Source organism: Carassius auratus, unplaced genomic scaffold, assembly GCF_003368295.1.
Source record: "Carassius auratus strain Wakin unplaced genomic scaffold, ASM336829v1 scaf_tig00000295, whole genome shotgun sequence".
NCBI classification, from domain to species: Eukaryota; Metazoa; Chordata; class Actinopteri; order Cypriniformes; family Cyprinidae; genus Carassius; species Carassius auratus.
This window is the reverse complement of record NW_020523291.1, coordinates 6,840-28,261: the sequence shown is the minus strand read 5'-3', so window position 1 is coordinate 28,261 and position 21,422 is coordinate 6,840. Positions and strand designations below refer to the sequence as shown.

The window sequence follows — 21,422 nt, the reverse complement described above, 5'->3', positions numbered from 1 at the left end:
GGTAAATATTATTCAGTTAATATTTTAATATATTTGCTTTGGCATCAGTGCAATGGCAGTATAAAAGCCAATTAGTTGTAATATAGTGTGTATTTATTTTCTCTTTATACATAAAAATTATATGTCTGATATTGTATTGCAAGGGGATCCTCATAGTTAGATTTGCATCAAAAAGTTTGCTGTTATGAATGGTATAGCACAACCTCAACCACTTTCAGACACTTTCTGTTGCCAAATGTACATACTGTACAGTCATACTGCTCTGCACTAATGGCACTGCAAAATTCCAAATCATTCAAATACCCCAAAACGCAGTATTTTTAATAGTGCTGTATCATTTGCTTTGTGTCCTCTTAAACTCTCAAATCAAATCTCTCCCAGACCAAGTGTTGCCCCTCTCTCCCCCTCACTGTCTGGTTTTTAGCTCATTCTGAGTGTATCAGTAGGGCCTTTTGCACTGTTTAGTTCCAGAACTAAATGTACAGTAGGGCTGGGCGATATAAAAAAAAAAAAAAAAAATATATATATATATATATATATATATATATATATATATATATATATATATATATATATATATATATATATATATATATATATATATTATATATATATATATATATATATATATATATATATATATATATCCATATTGTCCATTTTTTTATGATATTCGATATATATCTTGATATGTTTGCATTTGCATTAAAAAAAATAAAACTGGGGGAAATAGCTACACTGGGATAAGTATAAGTTTTTAGCTAAAAACACAATTTACTGAAGCACATAGGTATCGTAATCCGGTCGACAGCGATGTCATTTGTGCGAGTCGTTCAGCAACGTTAACAAAGAAGAACATCGTTAACAACTGGAGGATGGAGGAGCTGTGTTTTTGTTCTCGCGGGTTTTACAGAAATGGACATGGAATGTCGACATATAAGTAAAGCGATTGAAAGAACAGAAAGGCGACCAGTTGCGCTGGTTAGACCCTGCTCTGGAATAGGAGCTAATCTGGTTCTCGAAAAAGTGTGTAGTTCCGCAATTAGTTCTGCTATATGAAAAGGTTCCCACTGTGTGAAAGGCCCTAATAGCATCTTTCATCCGCTCTCAGCACTGAGCTCTTCACTGGACCAATGTAATCCAGTCTGACTGCTTCACAGACAACATCTCACTGAACTCACCCTGAGCCCAGCTGTGCCTTCACTGTCCTCCAAGTCAGACAGAGTCTTTAACTCACTCACACAGTACAGTATATAGCTACTGTGGGACAGTAAAAATGTGTCCACCAGTAGAAATCATGCTACAGTATGCGATTTATACCATGGCAGATATATTTGGGATATCTGTGGAAAGAGCTGCTTAGCGTTATTTATATATGAGAGTGATCTAAAATATATAGCTTATATATTTAAATTGTGGTGCTTAATCTCTTTGAGAGGGATTTAATGTCCTGAGTCTGACTGACTGATAAAAACTACCTGAGAGTATCATCTTTAAATTCCCTTTACTGTTAAGCATCACTACTTGTTTGATGAAATCAACAACTAATTTCAAACAATCACCAACGGTGTATTAGAATGTTTCGTTTGGGAGAGCTGAGAGTTTAATGGGTATTTACTTCTTTTTAAATAACATAAAAAAAATCTATTGTGTACAATCGCAAGCCTGATAACTTTCTGATGCTTTTAATAACCAACGGCCCATTGCAGTTCATCTGATGGAAGATTTTCTAAAACCAGATACAAACTATGTAAAACCAGTCTTCCCAGTGTTGTCATTGTCAATTAAAACTACTAAACTACTAAAACAGTTTTTGTAAATTAAAATAAAGCTGAAACTTAAAATTAAATATTCTAAATATTATATATATCAATCATCCAAGCCTTTCCCTGAACCAGCAGAAATCATCTGCAATCTGATCTAAGTCTAAACTTATATCAATCACTTGCTGAATACCTGCAGATGCTCCCATTCCAGTTTTTAAAATCAAACATACTGCATATTAAATTACAAATTCAAGGTACTCATCTCAAACCCACGGTGATATCAGAGCATTAACAATCTGTCCTGGTTTGATTACTTATCTATGCAAATGTGGCTGTACTCCAAAATCTAGTGAGCTGGCTTGCTGCATACTGCCTGCATAGACATCTACCTGAAACAGAACCTTGTGAGTGATCATTCTATAAATGCAGCAACACCACAGAAATAGATCTTTTCACTAAAAACAAACAGGAGGTTTGACTCACAACTGATTCCAATAGAGTTTGCCGTTAGCATGTGTTACTAACCTGAATGTACAAAACTTAAATGAGCATTATATGAATACAAGATAAATGGTCAGTTTTTAATGTAGAGGGCTTATGATGCTAGACCAAACCGCTAACAACTAATTAGCGGCATTTTTGAGTGTCCTGAGTATGAAATTTGAACAAAAAAAAAAAAGTGATGTGATGAGTTAAAAATAATCCAGCTTTTAAAAATCACTCTTCTCTATTCTGTTGTGCAATGTTATAATGTCTTATTTTAATTGACTACTCGAAATATGAAAACAGAAACTTTTTAAGTTTAAAATAATTTATTATAATTTTTCAGTGTTAAATTACTGTTTATTACTAAACAGTTTTTACACACTACCATTCAAGGTTTGTGGGGTCAGTAAGATTTCTGAATAATAGTTTTATACAGCAAGGACACATTCAATTGATCAGCAGTAACAGTTAAGAGATTTTAAATAAATACTGTTCTTCTGAACTCAAAGAATCCTGTATTTTTCTTTTTTCTTTTTTAAAAGCAGCGCATCTCGATAATAATAGTAAATCAGCATATTTGCATATTATTCAATTAGCATATCAAGTAACATTGAATACTGTAGTAATGGCTGCTACAAATTCAACTTTGCATCACAGAACTAAAAAATTAAAATAAAATAAAAACAGTTAAAATGTATAGTAATATTTCACAGTATTACTGTTTTTACTGTATTTTTGCTTAAACAACAGTGAGGGATACAATACAAAATTGCCTCTCATTTTGGTCAAAATTAGATATCTAATAAGGCAGCATAATGTTGCTGCTTACAGTTTGGAAAAGTCAACTTCACTAGGTTTTGGAATAAAACCATGCTTTAGTTTACATGTTCTGCTAATACAAACACTTCTGCTTGTAGGATTACATCACTGTAATTGACTGAATAAATATATTCTGTGATTTTATTGAAACAGAACTGAAATGTAGTAACTGCAAGCCTTTCATTTTTCCATTACATTTTAAAAGCAGTGTTTTGAAAGATATCCTCCTTCAGTGAGCTCAGGAAACGGCTCTGCATAAACACTGTGTGAAGTGGAGCGTTTTGACGCAGCCCAACTTGAAAATGCAGAGCAGCTTTAAGTTTTATATGCAGCTTTAAGTTTTATATTAAATGGGGGATATGAAAAAAAATGTTAGACTGCCAACAGGACACATTTTATATCTCAAATTCTCTCATATATTGCCTGATCTCATACATGTAATACAGTGTCAGATCAGGGCAGGTTGAAAACTGTTTCCCGAGAGGCCTGCAGTACAAGTGGAGAAAAAAAGTCACCATAGAGTGAAACATTCAAAGCCTGGACAGTACTGAATCTTGAAGCGGGTATGTTAGCTTTCACTGGGTCACTGGGGCTTTGCTCTCCCGACTCACCTCGATTATTTGATATGTACCTGGCTGTAAATGTTTTGAAAGCTAAGTAGTCGCATGCATTTTTCAAAATTCAAGTGACTGCCAAACTATCCTTAGATTCCTATGAAATAATCAAAGTGTTTGGGTGGAGAAACAAAAGACAGCAGATAATATTCAATGTAGATGACATGAATAAGAAAAGATATACATATACATATCTATACTGTATATATATATATATATATATATATATATATATATATATGTATGTGTATATATGGTGGAAGATGAGACTCTGATTGGTTTATTGCACATTACATCCAAAAAACATCCATTACTCATTAAGAGAATAGGGACAACCCGTTTAGACCATGCGCCTGGGCGCGCCAACCGCTTTTCCGCAGTTAAAATAGCAAAAGTGGATTTGGACACGCCCTGAGTGCACCTGCGCCGTGTGCTTTACACTTTGCATTTAGATCGTTAAAATAGGGCCCAAAGTTTGTTTTTAAAACTTTCAGCTATTTCAACACAACAGGATCCAAAAGCATGGATCAAAATGATGTATGTCCTGTTTTTAATTCATAATCTATTTATTGTATAGTCAAATAACCCTTTCGATTGCAGACTGGATTGTTGGTAATGTGTGCATTATGTTAAGTATTGCAGAACTGGATATTTACTGGGTGGCATATGTTACATTCATTTCAAATCAAATGAGAACACTTCAGATTTCAGTTATGTGCTGTCTTTCTGTCTGTCTCTTTTTCACACACAACAGAGCAAGAAACACGCCAACAAAGTACGTCTGTTCTACATGCTCCACCCAGAAGATGGAGGTCCACCATCCAAAAGACTGAGACCAGACAATCCGGTATTTTCTAAAGCTTGTATAATAAAATTCCACTTTAGATTATAGTTGTCCTCTCTCTTATGCTCATTATTAATAATACAGTATATTGTTGGACATCTGCAGACACATAATGTAATTTCATTGAAATACCAAGCCAAGTCGCATCTGCGAATGATCTATTGTTTTATATTATAAAGCCTAAAAAAACATGTATTTTTGTGCAGTGTTTTACTTGAAAAGTGCCCATGTGCTATGTTTTTAACTAAATGACAAGTGGTTTAATATTTTGTCTAATGCAATGACAAGTCATATATTTGAATTACATGCATGTTTAATTTCAGTTCCCAAACAGTGTTTAGGACTGCTGTACTTACAGTAAATGATAAGTTATATTCCTTCAGAGAGGAACTAATCACTAATAATGTCTCATGTCAATCGTTTTTCCTTGATAGCAATGAGATTAAATAGAAAGCAAGTTGAGACTTAAGTTGCTTGGCTCTCAGATATTTCTCTGGGAAAAATATTCAACCTCATCTCAAAATTGTCTCGATGTGTGCTCTGCAATCAAAAATCTGAGCTATTACATAAACCTTAATTTTGTATTCTTACTATATATTACAAAATTGTTTTAGCATAGTGTAAATGAAAACATATATGAAAAAAAAAACTTAGCAATATTTTTTCTTTGTGATAATTGTTGATTAACCTAAAGAGAGACATTTTTGTCTTCGGTGAAATGCTAAATGAGGGCAGTGGAGATCACAGGGACTGAGCTTTTGATTTTTCTTTGAATGTTTTTTTTTATTTTTATTTTTTACTAGAGACAGAATGTTAATGTTCCATTTCCCCAAAAGGCAAATGACGGGCACAGCAGTCATCTAATGTCTTCATGGACTCTGAATTAAGCCATGATTAACCCAAGCCGGTTAGGATTTAGATAGACAACTTGAAGAGGCGATGAAGAGTTTCAAGGCTTTTTATTCTTTTCTGGCAGTTCTGGCAGTTCTAAATATACCATAAAATCTTAATGATCCCAGTGTGTATCGATGATTTGAAACAGAGACTCATACAGGTTGTTTTGACTGGTTATAAAGTGCCTGCTCATTTGTAAATGCTTTCAGAAGGGTGTCTGAGGTTAGGAGAAGTTAGATTATCACTGGCATTCAGTAAAACCGTCCAGTTATCATTGTGTTTGATCTGTAGTCTGTGCTCTTATACAGAACTCATTAGTTGAACAGTTTATGAATAATTCTTCTTGGTACAAGGCAGTTTTCGGCGATGACTGTGCTGTCACTTTCAAACATCATTTTGGGAAAACTGAGGCAGACAGGTCACAAATCAAAACCAAACACAAAACGAGGAAAATACAAGATTCTAGACTAAAGGAACCAGTGCTGGTCAATCTTTCACTGACTGAAATTTTGAGTCTGTCACTTCACAACATTTTTGTCCACTCCACACATCCACACAAGTCAATAAGGACTTCTCTGTCAAGAATAGAGGGATTGAAGCAGATCTTTCTCACATTTGCTCAGTTATCGGTCTGGAATCAGTCAGAGATATCATGTGCCCTGTCAATGATGTCTCCCAAAGGACAGAAAATCACACAAGATCTCCTTTCACATCACTCTTTCTCTATAAGACAGCCATGTACTGAGAAACAGACCCTCATAGACATGTTATACCATATAGTTTCAAAGAGATCTCAGCGTCTCAAACAGTGGGAAGATTTGCTAAGAAACCAAAGTCTACAGTAAAAAGTCAGATAATCAGTCTGTAAGTCAATATGAAATCAAACGTGTTTTTGTTTTTTAATCATTTAGGTATTTTAGTGGAAAACATCTGAGACAAAGTGGATAGTTATGTGAAACATTACTGAGAACTCCATTAAGTTTCATAAACTAAGAAAGAGCAATGAGCAATTACATTTTTCTCTGGCTTCAGTTTCTCATTATGTTCACACTGCACCCAATTCCAAACTTTAGGACTCGTTTGGACTGTCAATCTGTAAATGAAATCAGATCCATGTTACAGTGTAGAAATATCTTCTTGGTTGCCATAGTAATGAATTAGGTGCCACACAAATGCCAAAAAACTGACTATAGCTGTCATTTCATGGTGTTACAGTCATGTCACATCATGAATGACCTAAAAACCCCAAACTTGAAATCTCATGAGACTGAAAGAGATAAAAAAAAAACATTAATTATATTACTAGATTTTAATTATATTTGCTAAAGTCTTATTCATGTGGGCTACAAAAATGACTAAGCCAAATAATAATAAATAAATAAATATCAATTAAATGTACTATTCAGTATCATTAATAAACTGTTATAGTTTGTCAGTATTTTAAATACGATTTAATTTATATATTTTTTATTTTATAAAAAAATGTAGTAAGTTATTTTATTTAGTTAATTTAGTGTTTGTTAGTTTGGTTTATATACATTATCTTAAAAAAAAATGAGAAAATGTTGCATTGGAAACTAGCTGAAAAAAAGTTTGTATTATAATATTTTATTTCTGTTCAATTTTATTTTAAGTAATAAACATGTTTTATTTAATGGTTTACATTTTTAGTTAGTTAATGATAATAACACTAATTAAATAATAAAATTTATGTTGCATGTCCAAACATGTCCACCTGTGACCAAAAATAATGGCAATTGTGACTTTTTATATCTTACAACTGCAAATTTGCATCTCTAAAAGTGGCTTTGTACCATGCAATGTGACATTATTTCTAATTCTACATTTTACTTCATGATTACCATTTTACTTTTTTTTTTTTTACATTCAGGTGAAAACAGGCTTCTTATAATGGAGACATTCCAGTTACCTCTTAAGTGAAGTGTGAAGTGAAGTGACATTCAGCCAAGTATGGTGACCCATACTCAGAATTTGTGCTCTGCATTTAACCCATCCGAAATGCACACACACAGAGCAGTGAACACACACACACACACACTGTGAGCACACACCCGGAGCAGTGGGCAGCCATTTATGCTGCGGCGCCCGGGGAGCAGTTGGGGGTTCGATGCCTTGCTCAAGGGCACCTAAGTCGTGGTATTGAAGGTGGAGAGAGAACTGTTCATGCACTACCCCCACCCACAATTCCATCCGGCCCAAGACTAGAACTCACAACCCTTCGATTGGGAGTCCAACCCTCTAACCATTAGGCCACGACATCCCCGACGCCTTGTTTTCCTAACTCGTCCACTTCATAAGAAAGGAAGTGAGTTACACTGAAGCTGTGGAAAGCATGTTTGAGTTTCTTTTTCAAAAATGTCAAGCAGAAGTACACAGACTCGCAGGAGAACAAAAGAGGAAAGTAGGTTGGAAAGGTGCTTGGTGATATTATATTTGATATATTATTTATATATATAGAATATATCTTTCTTTGCTTTATGGCTCTCCATCAGGTAGAATGAAAGTTGAAGAATATTACATTTTTTTTTTTCTCCTTCTCTATTCTCCTTCATTTTTTAAATCTATTTTTTGTATGCCGCTTTTAACCGCCACAATTATTATTTCTGTGACTTTCTTCCTTTGGGCTCTTATTTTTAGCTTGTTTTTGCACCCTTCCCAACATTCCAACAGAGGAATGAGAGAGTGGAGGAGAGAGATAAACAGACTCCTAATTAAATGCTCTGTTAACAACAGAATGGGACCAGACACTGCCAGAGCATCACACACACACATGCTTACACATATTCATAACTTCACACACCAGCACCTTCACTCAAACATACTCACTTTGCTTTAATTACCAAACCTAAAATAGGTCATATGTAAATGCACTCAGACAAATGTGTAGGTGACAAGCCATTGGCAAGGAAGAAAATGGCAAGTTTGAATGAAAAAAGTGAGAGGAGATGTAAAATTAACTTCATTCTCATATATATATATATATATATATATATATATATATATATATATATATATATATATATATATATATATATATATATATAACATTGCACATTCTATTGAGGAGGAATTACGTTTTATTTTGTGTCTGGTGGTTTTCTCACTTATGTTTGGTGGTTTATTTTAGGTTTTGTTGACTGCTTCAGTTTTCACAGTGTGAGAAAAATGTTTGCCCTTGTTCTGGAATCATAATCATCAAAGTAATCTGTATGCACAGGCCCCGTGGACCTGAAAACCATTGAGAGGATGCCAGGACTCGAATACACATGCCTGAAAAGCAAATAATCAACAAAAATCATGAAGAAACAAGCTTTTACCAGCAAAATTCTCTGATTCAAATGGTTTCAGTCCTCGCTGGGGACCACAGCAGCCCTGATGGGTTCTGTTTTTTATTCTGTTAATGATGCTTTCTTCGGGATTCTTTGATAAACAGAAAGTAGAAAAGAACAGCATTTATTTAAATAATTTTTTTTTTCTTTACTGTCAACTTGATTAATTTAATGAATCCTTGCTGAATAGAAGTATTAAATTTTTAATTAATAGAAGAAAAAAACATCAATAACTGATAGTGATGAAGAAAGGAAAACTGTATTTATGCTCAAATAATCAATTAGTTCCTTACTTATTGTGAAATACATAATATATATTATATAGCTCACTGTCATACTTTATGCAGTGTGCACAGTGACTGCACTTCCAAAACAACTGAAATGAGTTGCATGCACTGCACAGAGATCATGAAGAACTAAAACACACATCACATGTACACACTCACATACAGTGATGAGCACAGCCTAAGCTGTGACAGTGAGCAGCCCATTTTACATGAGCGGAGCAGCGCTGGGATGGGAAAACACGTCTGTGAGCTCAGAGCGCTACACCCTTACCTCTCCTACAAACAGCAGTCAGAACACACATTCACTGGCCGGCTCACTGGAATCAGGTCACACAGGCACAGTGAAACAGAACTAGGCCATGAAGTTTGAACTTGTTTGTGTGTTTTCTTTCAGCAGGGAGGTGATGGCAGACACTCTGGTCCCAAACACACACACAGAGCTACAGCTCTGACACAATCACTCTGGCCCAGATGTGTAAAAGAGAGTCTGCTCCTGTGTGACAACGAGTGCAATGAGAACAGGTTCACGTTTCACTCAAATGTGCCACTATGTACCATTTCTTGTATAACATGAATGCACGTTATGTGCCTTGTGCCTTCGATAGCTCAGCTGGTAGAGCAGAGGACTGTAGGTTGGAATGTCTGGGAAGTTGTGGCATAGTGGTTAGAGAGTTTGACTCCCCCTAAGGTTGTGGGTTCGAGTCTGGCTGGCAATACCATGAATGAGGTGCCTGTGAGCAAGGCACTGAACCCCCCACTGCTCCCTGGGTGCCGCAGCAAAAATGACTGCTCACTGCTCCGGGTGTGTGTTCACTGCTGTGTGTGTACTTGGCTGTATGTCACGTCACTTTCACATTCGGCAATGGTACAATTCTTGAGAACTGTGCGGAAATGTATATGGCTACATGGCCCTTTAAAAGTTTGGGATCAATATGATTTGTATTTGTATTGCTTTTTCTCTCTCTTTGTCTCCGTCTTATGCTTATCAAGGCTGCAGTTATTAAATAAACATTTGAATGACAGTGTATATAATCAGCATAGACAGCGCTCATTAAGATAATAAATTATAATTGCTTAAATTCTGATTCTTGCAAAATATGAGTGCTGGTACTACTAGATCTCAGTGCTGCGTTTGACACTGTAGATCATAACATACTACTAGAAAGACTGGAAAACTGGGTCAGGCTTTCTGGGATTGTACTCAAATGTTTCAGGTCATACTTAGAAGGGAGAGGTTATTATGTGAGTAAAGAAGAGCATAAGTCTAAGTGGACGTCCATGACATGCGGAGTCCAACAAGGCTCAATTATTGCACCGCTCTTGTTTAGCTTGAACTATATATGCTCCCACTAAGTCAGATAATGAGAAAGAACCAAATTGCCTATCACAGCTATGTTGATTATACCCAGATTTACCTAGCCTTATCACCAAATAACTACAGCCCCATTAAATCACTTTGCCAGTGTATTGATGAAATTAACAGTTGGATGTGCCAAAAAAAAAAAAAACCCTCAAGCAAGGAGAAACCAGGGTGATTGCATACCTTGACTCTAGGGGTCAAAAAACTAAAAATCAAGTCAGAAATGTTTCGGGTGTGATTATGGAGACAGACCTTAGTTTCAGAAGTCATGTCAAATCTGTAAATAAATCAGCATAGTATCATCTCAAAAACAAGAATTAGACATTTTGTTTCCAGTCAAGACTTGGATAAACTTGTTCATGCCTTTATTACCAGCAGGGTAGACTATTGTAATAAAAGTGAAAGTCATGACATTTGCCAAGTATGGTAACCCATACTCAGAATTGGTGCTCTGCATTTAACCCATCCAAGTGCACAAACAACGCAGTGAGAAGTGAACACTGTGAACACACACCCGGAGCAGTGGGCAGCTATACATCCAGTGCCTGGGGAGCAACTGAGGGTTCAGTGCCTTGCTCAAGGGCACTTCAGCCATGGGTATTGAGGGTGGAAGAGAGCACTGTTCATTAACTAATAAGTCTATATTTCTTATAAAGAAATATAAAAAGGTTATAAAGGTTTTTATTATTATTATTTTATTTTTTTATTTACTTATTTACTTTGCAAGCAGCTCATTTATATGACTGGCCTCACCTTGAAATGCTGATTTTAATCTGATGAATGTGAAAGCAGAGCACAGCTGAGCTCGTGTTTGTCATTGCAAGGTCTGATACATCAACTTTAATCACACTAAAAGATTAAAAGTATCGTTTTATGGAGCTGAGGGGTTTGGGTTTATATAATGATATTGTAGGACAGGACTCAGAGGAGCATTGAATTGCTCAGTGGTTGTTCTTTCAGGGCTCAGAGGACCAGAGCTTTCACTTGTTTCTTTTTAATTGTCTACAATCTCAGATGCTAAAAAAAACAGAGAGAGAAACTGATACATTTGTTGTCGTGAAATCAATACAGAGTTTTAAGTACTTTAATTAAACAGACATGTATATTAAATAAGTTTTTTTTTTATGTATGAACATATTCCAGAGAAACAATCTTGTGCATGATAAAAGTAAAGACTTTCACTGTCTTTTGAACATCAAAGAATCCTGTAAATATGCATTACATTTTTTCACAAAAAAAATTAAGCAGCACAACTGTTTTCAAAACTGATGATAAAAATGTTGAGAATGATGAATGGTGAGAAAATACTGTTACTCAGGAAAGAGGCAAATGTCTCCATTTGCCCCACATCTTCGCTCTATTCGTTTTAGGGGAAACAATTGTGAGGTTATAGAGTTGTGGCAGAGCAGCTGTGGTGGTCAGGCATCTGCTGCTTCAACATGCTGTCTCACTGAACAAGGTGAGGAGGAACAGAGCTGTCAATGACAATTAAGATTTTATCATGGGCACCGAAAGTCAACGAGACGGCTGCCCCAAGGGAGCATGACAGAGAGAGCTGTCTGGATATTCATTTGACAGAATATCTACAAAGACACAGACCCAAGATGCTGTGAGAAGTGAGAGAGAGAAAGAAAGAGGGATACAGTACGAGAAACAGACCATCACACCTTCCAGTGGAAGTGCATCTCAGATTATCCATGACTGCTGATATACTGACATTTTGCTGATAAAGCGTCCCTCCTGAGTGTTGCTTTGCACTTTTTTTTTTTAAGTGCAGAAATGTCAGCAGCGATGGTTGAGCAGAATGCAGATGCAAACCTGGCCTAATACTGGGGAAAATGTCTGAGAAAACATGCTTAAGCCAAACTTTTTCTCTACTCTGGAATGAAAATATGGCAGATTTATTTTTAAATGTCTGATTCAGATCGAGCAGATGCTATTTGCAGTGTCAACAACAGTAGTTCACCCAGAATCTGTCATAATTTACTCACACTTATGTTGTACCAAACTGGATTATTAATATTATTATTGTTTTATTTCTTTTTTTCAGTGCTGAAGGTGCATTCAGTGATTTTCTTCATCATTAAAAAACCTTACACACACAAATGCATAGTAGGTGAGTTGAGGTTAATTGGGACATTTCTACCCAGTCATCTTAATGGCAAAATGTGTCGCAGTTTACCTGATTTCACCCCTGCTTTAACATTTTGATGTCTTCCTCGCACAGAACTATTGGATAGCTTGAAATATAGCTCACAAGACAACTTTTTGGTGCTTTTTCTCCTTTTTTTCCATGTGGCTTCCTTTATGCTCTCAGGTTTCCCACTCCTCATCTCATCTCCTCTGTTTTCAGTCTGGAAAGATCTCACACATAGACTTCACCATATTCAGTTTTACAACAGGAATCAGTCAGTCATTTCTTAAAGTTCTGCGCTCTTCACTAAGATTGTGATTCTAATTGCACTTAGCAGCTACTGATTTTATCTTGCTGGACTATATAGAAACATGAAAAGAAAAATGTATTACATATATGGTAATAACAACAACATTCATTATTACAATTCATAATATTCATTTATTTACAATATTTATTTGTATCACTAAACAGATCTAATATTTTTATTTTAAAGATTTTCCTTATTTGTAGGTATTTCCAAAATCTTTCCAAGTTCCCCACACAACCTGTTTAAACATCCCTTAAGCTCCACATACCTCTGTCTGGGCTCCACTGATCTAAGACTGCTCTAAAGGAGTGTTTGGTGTGTTCACTGACTGATTTTGTTGTGTGTATAAGAGATGATAAGCTGGACTGTTGCTTTGATCAGGACAGTTCTTGGCTTGTCTTTGTCTCTTTCCTGCTGGATTGGATCAGGACCTGACTGAGAGCGGGGGGCCTGGGAAAATGCCAAGGGCCCCGTCTGTGCTAGAACTGATAGTGGCCCTGTAATCCACAGTCCAGTCTCCAGACACGTGAAGGACAGTTCAAGTCACTCGCAGCACACAAAATGTGTCCATAATCATTCTATTGTCTGTGTGCATTTTTACTGGCATATGAAAATTCAAAATATCTTCTGGCTGTTAGATTCTGGAATCTGAAGCACATCTTATCAGTTTTTGATGATCAGAGAACCCTGGCTGAATAGTTTATCGGTTTGATTTCTTACTGTCCATCTGAAATAAATATGATGACTACCACAATTTTGGAAAATATTTAAAATGTTTGCACTTTTCACATTACTGACTCAGAATCACAATCACTGTACTTTTTATTTTTGAAAAATAATCAATCTAGCATATGAGAAATAACTGGAGCAATAAGTCTGCCACAAATATATATATATATATATATATATATATATATATATATATATATATATATATATATATATATATATATATATATAAAAATATATATATATATATATATATATATATATATATATATATATATATATATATATATATATATATATATATATTCCTAGAGACTATGGCTAGGTAATACATTAGATCTAAAATATTAAATAATGTTCTATACTTTTTCACAATGAACATGGGAAATAAAAATACAATAATACTTATTTACAAGCAATGACTAATAATAAAAAAAATTTGTTCATACCTTAACTTTTAATAACCAAAACTTTTCAATGTGACAATGTGTGTCGTATATATTATGGACATCCATTATACAGTATGTGATTCATATGCTATACGTCCTGTATTTCTATCTTTTTTTAGGACAGCGCAGAGAATGAGGTGGACAGAAACAAATGCTGTACGCTCTGCAACATGTTCTTCACATCTGCCATCGTGGCTCAGTCGCACTACCAGGGCAAAACGCACGCTAAAAGAGTTCGCTTGGTGCTGGGGGAAACGCCAAGTCTGCCAGCCTCCACAGGTAAAAAAAACATTCAGCTAAATGCATTCTAGTATTGTTTAGTTTCTTTAGATATTACTTCAAAAAATATGCTAAAAATAATCTTGTTTTTTGGTCCTTTTCCACTTTTACTAAGAGTAGAGACACTATACAGTAGTGGATTAGACCCAGAGGTGTGTCATGAATCAGAGCTGTAGGAACATAGAGACTGGTTCATGCATGAAGCCCAGAGCGCTAAACTCAACCTAAAGTTCAGTTCTGTCAGACAGGCTTTGTTTATGCCCACCGGCCCAGCTGTTTGTGCAGTGGTTATGAACACAAGCTACAGCGAGCGTCCTAAAACACTACAGGGATACACAGACACAAGACATCAAGAAACACTGTAAGTGGTTGTCTGTTAAATGTGCAAAATTGTGGAAAGGAAGCCTTTATACAATGAGCAGACAATCACATGTGCGCAGAATATGAGATAAGAATGATCTAGAATATCTCATGTGTCACTGCTAAATCTAATGCTTCATCTGAAGTAAGTGATACAGTGTAAAGTTGTGGTCAAAGTTTTACATACATGTTCAAGTATCTGCAAAATGTTAATTATTTTACCAAAATTTCATACAAAATGCATGTTATTTTTTTATTTAATACTGACCTGAATAGACATTTATAGTCCACAAGAGAAAATTATAGTTGAAATTCTGCATCGACCCCAATTTATTATTATTATCTTTTATTTTTTATTTTTTTGTTTTTATTTTCATTTTTGAAAGAAGTCTCAACCTAGGCTGAAATTAACAGATTAAAAAAATACAGATAATACAGTAAAATTCTAAAATATTACTGTAATGTAAAATAACTTTTTGATTATCATGTAATTTATTCCTGTAAGACAAAGCTGAGTTTTAATATGCTGCTCAAGAAATTTTTCTTATAATACCAGTAATCAATGATGAAAACTGCAGGTTTCTTATTTTTTTATTTTAATATAAAGTTGAAAAGAAATACTTTAATTATTATGAATGTATTTCCTGTAACTTTTGATCAATTTAATCTATCTTTGAAGAATAAAAGTATTAAGTTATTTTAAAAAATAAAAATCTTACCCCAACTTTTGAACAGCAGTGAATATATCTCACTTAGTCTTTTGATGATATCACTATTTCAGTATCTTGATCATTTTGTATTTTGCCTAATCAACATTAAGTTATTAAAGTGCTTTCAAACTTAGTCAAAAAATTAAGGCCCGCACAAGTAGTGTAAAAATCTAGTCAGTCTAGAACTTACATTTAAATTAAATGTAGAAACTTATTGGACAACTAAATAAATGCAATAAACTTCACCACATTACCATTACCACATTGCAATCACGTAATCACATAAAAATGCATAAGGCTGAAATAGTCAAGAAAACAACATTTGAATGGATTTCATCTGAATTGAATTGCATGAATTTAATACACTGGGTTTGGAGTTACGAACAGAGCATTAAGCAAAATGCCTGAGGAATATGAATACAGTGCAGCCTTGAAAACGCAGTAATAAACTCATGACACCAAAAAATTATATTTATGTCTCTGATGATATTCACAATCATAACAAATAGTTTTATCTATGCTCAGAGTCAATGAATAATTCAGAACTGTATTTGTTTACAGACCAATGGAAATAAGATCTGGATCTGAGAAACAACATCATGTTGTTAGATTTATTTAAGTTCTTGGAAAAAGTAGAGATAATACAGTGTTTGAAGGGATGAAGAGGACAGACTGCATCTGAGGTATCAGAGATGAAGCATGATCAATGATGAACAATATTCAATCCGTTTTCTAGTTTGAAGCACAAAACTTCCTGAGATTAAGGTTGTGCAGACACTGCCTGAAGCAGTGCGAATTTGTATGACCCAGGGTCAATGTCATGTATAAACTCACTGTAATTATATTGAGCTTATAAATTAATAATGGTTAATAAAAGGAAAAGCAAGCCATTGCTCCCATCCGTCCATATTGATCCATTCATCCATGAACCTACCTACCTAACCATCCACCCACCCAACCACCTACCCAGTGTAAACAAGGCATAACAGTAGGTTGCTTATGGTTGCCAAGCAATGCCACAACATTCAAATAAAGTGAACTTTATATCAGCAAAATGTTTTTATAATTTAGATATTTACCATATCAGATCATAATTTACTTTTACTAATTTACTTTTATATATATATATATATATATATATATATATATATATATATATATATATATATATATATATATATATATATATATATATATATATATATATATATATATATATATATATATAAACACAATTTTACATAATTTTACAAACAACATAATTACATAATTTCATTAACAATAAACAGAATTTTCCTGTGACATGCTATGTTTTAATGACAGCGAGGAGTGCTATAGTTGCACAATTATTAACGTACGCACAATCTTCCCCTGACTGTCATTTATAAAGATATTTTTGCGCAGGCTCTGGCGTACGCATGGTTTTATAAATCTGAAAACTTTTGGGCATACGCAAAATCTAGCTTTTGTGCCTACATAAAATGTTATAATGAAATCTACAGAGAGTTTTATAAATGAGACCCCTGATATTACAGATGTTACCAACTTTTAACTTATTAGAGACATTGAATTGACCAGCAGTGTTGGGCAAGTTACTTTTAAAAAGTAATTAGTTACAGTTACTAGTTACTTCTTCCAAAAAGTAACTAAATTAGTAACTCAGTTACAAATTTTTAAAGTAACTAGTTACTTAAGAAAGTAACTATTGCGTTACTTTCATATAAAATTAAATTTTAAATGCTCAAACGTGACCCCACCTCTACCCCTCTTTAAAGGAACTTAAAATACATGTGCATGTTCAATTATTTATGATAAATCTGAATATTATAATGAAATGGACACTTAATACAATACATTATTAACAGAAACATGAAACATTGTACACACATCTAAAAAAAAAAAGTTGCTGTGGGACAAAGTGAGACTAGCCTCCAATCAAATGGCATGTATGTAGATATTATGTTTATATAGTGGATCAATGCAAATAACACGATAGATTTTTGGGAACTTTTGATATTTCCTTTTATTGTTTCTTTAATTTCTTGAAGGAAAAAGTAATGTATATACTTCTATTTAGAGAAGGCTACTTTTGGATTATTTGGGCTCGTCGCCATACCTGTCTCTCGTTGACTGACTGGCTTGTGTTGTTCGTTGTGTGTCCTGTCCTGTCCGATGATGGGTCGTTCGCGAATGAGCGTTAGTGATGATGGATCGACTCGTTCGCGAATGAGCTTTTGATGAGTCGTTCGCGATTCGCGAATGAGCCGACTCTAAGAGCCGGCTTTTTTAGTTGAACTTCGGGAGCTGGCTCGCATATCTGAAGAGCCAACTCTATTTTTTCAAATTTAGCCTATAGAAATTAAATAATTATGTAATAAAAATTGAAATATTATAGTCAAAGTCATTTAAAGAGCCGTTTGTGAGCCAAAGAGCCGGCTCTTTTCAGTGAGCTGAGTCAAAAGAGCCGAATTCCCATCACTACTATGCGTGCTTTCGAAAACCCGCCCAACTCTACCTCTGATTGGCTTACAATGAAATTTTACTCTACCTCAGCCAATCGTCAGCATTTATGCGCTTGTCTCGTGCTCTGCCCACTAACCAAGGAAGAACAGTAAAAAAAAGTATTTGCCTCTCGCTCAGAGATCTAGTTGGTCTGATGAAAAAAAAAAAACAGCTTCATCATCAGTTATAGTAACGCGCCGCATTTTTTGGCAGTAACGGTAACGGCGTTATTAAGATGAGAAGAGTAATCAATTAGATTACTCGTTACTGGAAAAAGTAATGCCGTTAGTAACGCCGTTATTTATAACGCCGTTATTCCCATCACTGTTGACCAGTAGCACACATTTCCATCAGCGTATTGACCTGAACAAATCACCTCTCAATTGGATTTTGCACTGTGAAACTAAATTGATTTGTGATGGACACTTTCAATCACCTGAGCTTTGTTCACTGAATGTGTGCCAGTGTGGAAAGTCATCAGTGTGGGTGGTAATAAATACTAAATTTGGATTCAAATTGCTGCTGTATTCAGTGTCAAGACAAATTTGTCTAACACGTTTCAGTCTTTCTGTACATATTTGATTACGCTTCACTTTAAAATGATCTTAACCACATTACAGATGTCTACTGCAGGCATCAGGACAAACAAGAGGCATGTGTTTCTATCTTTAGCCTGTCAATGACTATTGAATTTCATTTCCTGTCATAAGGGAAATGATTTCAATCAAGCAGGCTGGTTTTTCTTACAGCCCTCCAGACTAATTTCACTAATGTTCCTGGTTCTCCATGTCCAGTAGGATATTATAACAAGCGCTTGATGGTGAGCGTGAGCATGCAATCATCATGGTTCACACTCAGCTTTATTTGTCTTGTTTTTTTTTTTTGTCTTTCATGACACACAGATGAGATGAGATCACATAGTAGACGGCTTTAGCAAAGCAATATGAAAGGACTTTTTCACAAATTTTAAGAAAAAGTGGAACGGGCGTTTCAGGAGAGATTAGAGTCAAAAGTAACCTTCGTGAAAATCCAGAGTGCTGTTCCCTCAGGAAAACTCATCAGATGAGGATCGGTGTTGGCAGTCAAAGCGGATGTGATGGAGTTGCCCTTGAGATCTTTACCTGCCCATCCCCCGTCTATTCCTGCTCATCGTGTTACTCCAGTTCTAAAACCATCTTTTTGCTTAAGGGTTTATCTGCAACATCTGTCTCTGCACATCATGCACATCAGTAATACATACAGATGTGTGTTAGTAATGTTCAAAATGGTTTTAAAACTAAAGGATGTTCACATAGCATTGACTTTTGCTTTTAAAATGAGCTCAATTTGTTACAAAAGCAGTTCTTTGATGGGTGTAGCAGTAGTGCTTAAAGAGCATGAATTTAGAGATGCAACTTATCAGAGAGGATTTTAGTGTGCTGGCTGTTCAGCAGTAGCACACTGTCAGCATGCTAAAAATCCATTTTGAGAAGCTCTCTCTTTTTTTTAAACTAAGGATAAAAAGATGCACTAATCAACAATTTGGAGCCCTTCCTAATGTGTGTATGCTGGTTTTGTCAAACCACGGAAAGTTGCACAGTGATTTGAATCATCTTTGCTCATGTTAGTGAGATGTGGGTGGTGAGAACAGAGAGGTGTAGTTACTGTAAGTGTTCTTGGTTGCTACACCATGACAAATCAACTTAGCAATCAGTGTCAAATTTAAGATTACACCCAACCATCAAAGACCACACACACACACACACACATATATATATATATAAATATATATATATATATACTCTAGAAGAATAAGGATATTGCTAAATCTTGATCAAAACAGATGGCAGAGGTGTCATGTTGTTGTGTCGTGCTGGTAGATTCAATGTATTTTCCCGCCAAACTTTACGTTTTAGAATTCAAGCTGCTATTATAACCCAAAGCTTTTTAAAAAAGTGTTACTCTACTGATTTGAATAGAGTATTAGTTTTACTACAGTGGATCTTTGAGAGTTAAAGGGATATTTCACCCAAAAATGAAAAATCTGTAATTTACTCACCCTCAAGTCTTTCCAAACTTTTATGACTTTCTTCTGTGGAACATAAAAGAAGATATTTTGAGAAACATCTCTGTTTCCATACAATGTAAGCCAATGGTCAGCAAAACTGTTTGGTTACCAATGTTCTTAAAAAAAAAAAAACATCTTCTATAGTGTTCTGAAGAATTTAGAAGAATTTAGAATTTAGAACTACATTACAAACTAACAATAAGCAGCAAATCAGAAGTTTATGGAGTCAAAATTTGTAGTTAATAGTTAATTAATAGTGAGAATTGGTTTCTGAACTAAAATGTGATTGAATATACTTTTTTTGATGATTTGTAGTTTTAAAAGGAAGCAACCATTCTGTAAATGCTCAGTTACAACATTTAGGAGAAAGACTGGGATTCTGTTGCATTTTCTATTTAATAACAATTGACTTTTTATACATTTTAAGCGTTAGTTTCCCTAAGAAATTATAATAATTCTGTCCCCATTTACTCAACCTTGTGTAGTTCCAAACCCCTTTTTATTCTCATTTCCTCCATTGGAACACAAAAATTAGATGTTTAGCAAAATGTCCATGATTCTCTGGTCAATACAATGAACTAAATGAAGTATATTCCATTCCATTCCATAAATTACAAAAAAAAAAATCTCATCTTTTTTTCAGCATCTATTGGTTTTAAAAGTCCAGTAAACAATAACAGTGTGTTTAGCTCATTCTGACCTGCGGCACTGTTGCCTTTGGGGTTGGTAACTATGGAAACAAGTCCCATGGTGTCTTCGAGAGTGTCACCTGGACGATCAATTCATTTGTTTGCTTTTTCCTCATAAGATGGAGGAGGGTAACCTAACTCGGGGGTGAATTTTCATCTCCACATGCGCTGACCCTCTCTTGACCTGCATAGCTGTTCAGTAGATTAGGCTTTGAGCCGTCAGTGTGTGCCAGCAGAACAGTTTCAGCTGCACTCAAACGAATATTTTATTGAATAGGCTCTTGAAGGTATATTGATTGATATATAAAGATAATTAATGTATATTCTGTTCTTTGCAGATTCAGCCCCGCCCACTCCTCTGACCACAGACCCGCCCCCTCCCTCGTGGCAGCCGCTGGCCAATCATGGTGAGGCAGGCAAGTACTGCTGCTTGTGTGGCGCCTGGTTCAACAACCCACTGATGGCACAGCAACACTACGAAGGCAAGAAGCATAAGAGAAATGCGGCACGGGCGCGATTACTGGAGCAGCTGGCTGGCAGTCTGGATGCGAATGAAAGCACAGGTGAGTCTTCAACTGCCTGAGTCAGAGATGTCATGTGACTAATCACATTTGGAGTCACACGAAACTGTCATGACAACACTGACAACACTGTCTGATGGTGCCTCAATAATACACACAGTTCCAAACCTATAGTTCACTAGCAACTATACAGAGCAGTAACGTTAATGCAGACAAATAAATAAAACAAAGTAAGTTATACTCACTAAGAGCCATCCAACAAAAATAATTCA

General features: G+C 35.2%; 1 protein-coding gene across 1 annotated transcript in view; it reads left to right on the top strand.

Annotated features, from left to right (window-relative positions):
• Positions 1–21,212, top strand: part of LOC113068973 (zinc finger matrin-type protein 4-like) — a 47,793-nt gene extending 26,581 nt beyond the window's left edge. The window contains exons 3-5 of the mRNA XM_026241936.1: positions 4,440–4,532; positions 14,162–14,321; positions 20,968–21,212. Of these exons, the coding sequence (XP_026097721.1) occupies positions 4,440–4,532; positions 14,162–14,321; positions 20,968–21,212 (498 nt within the window). The remainder of the gene's footprint in view (positions 1–4,439; positions 4,533–14,161; positions 14,322–20,967) is intronic.
• The last annotated feature ends 210 nt before the right edge of the window (positions 21,213–21,422 follow it).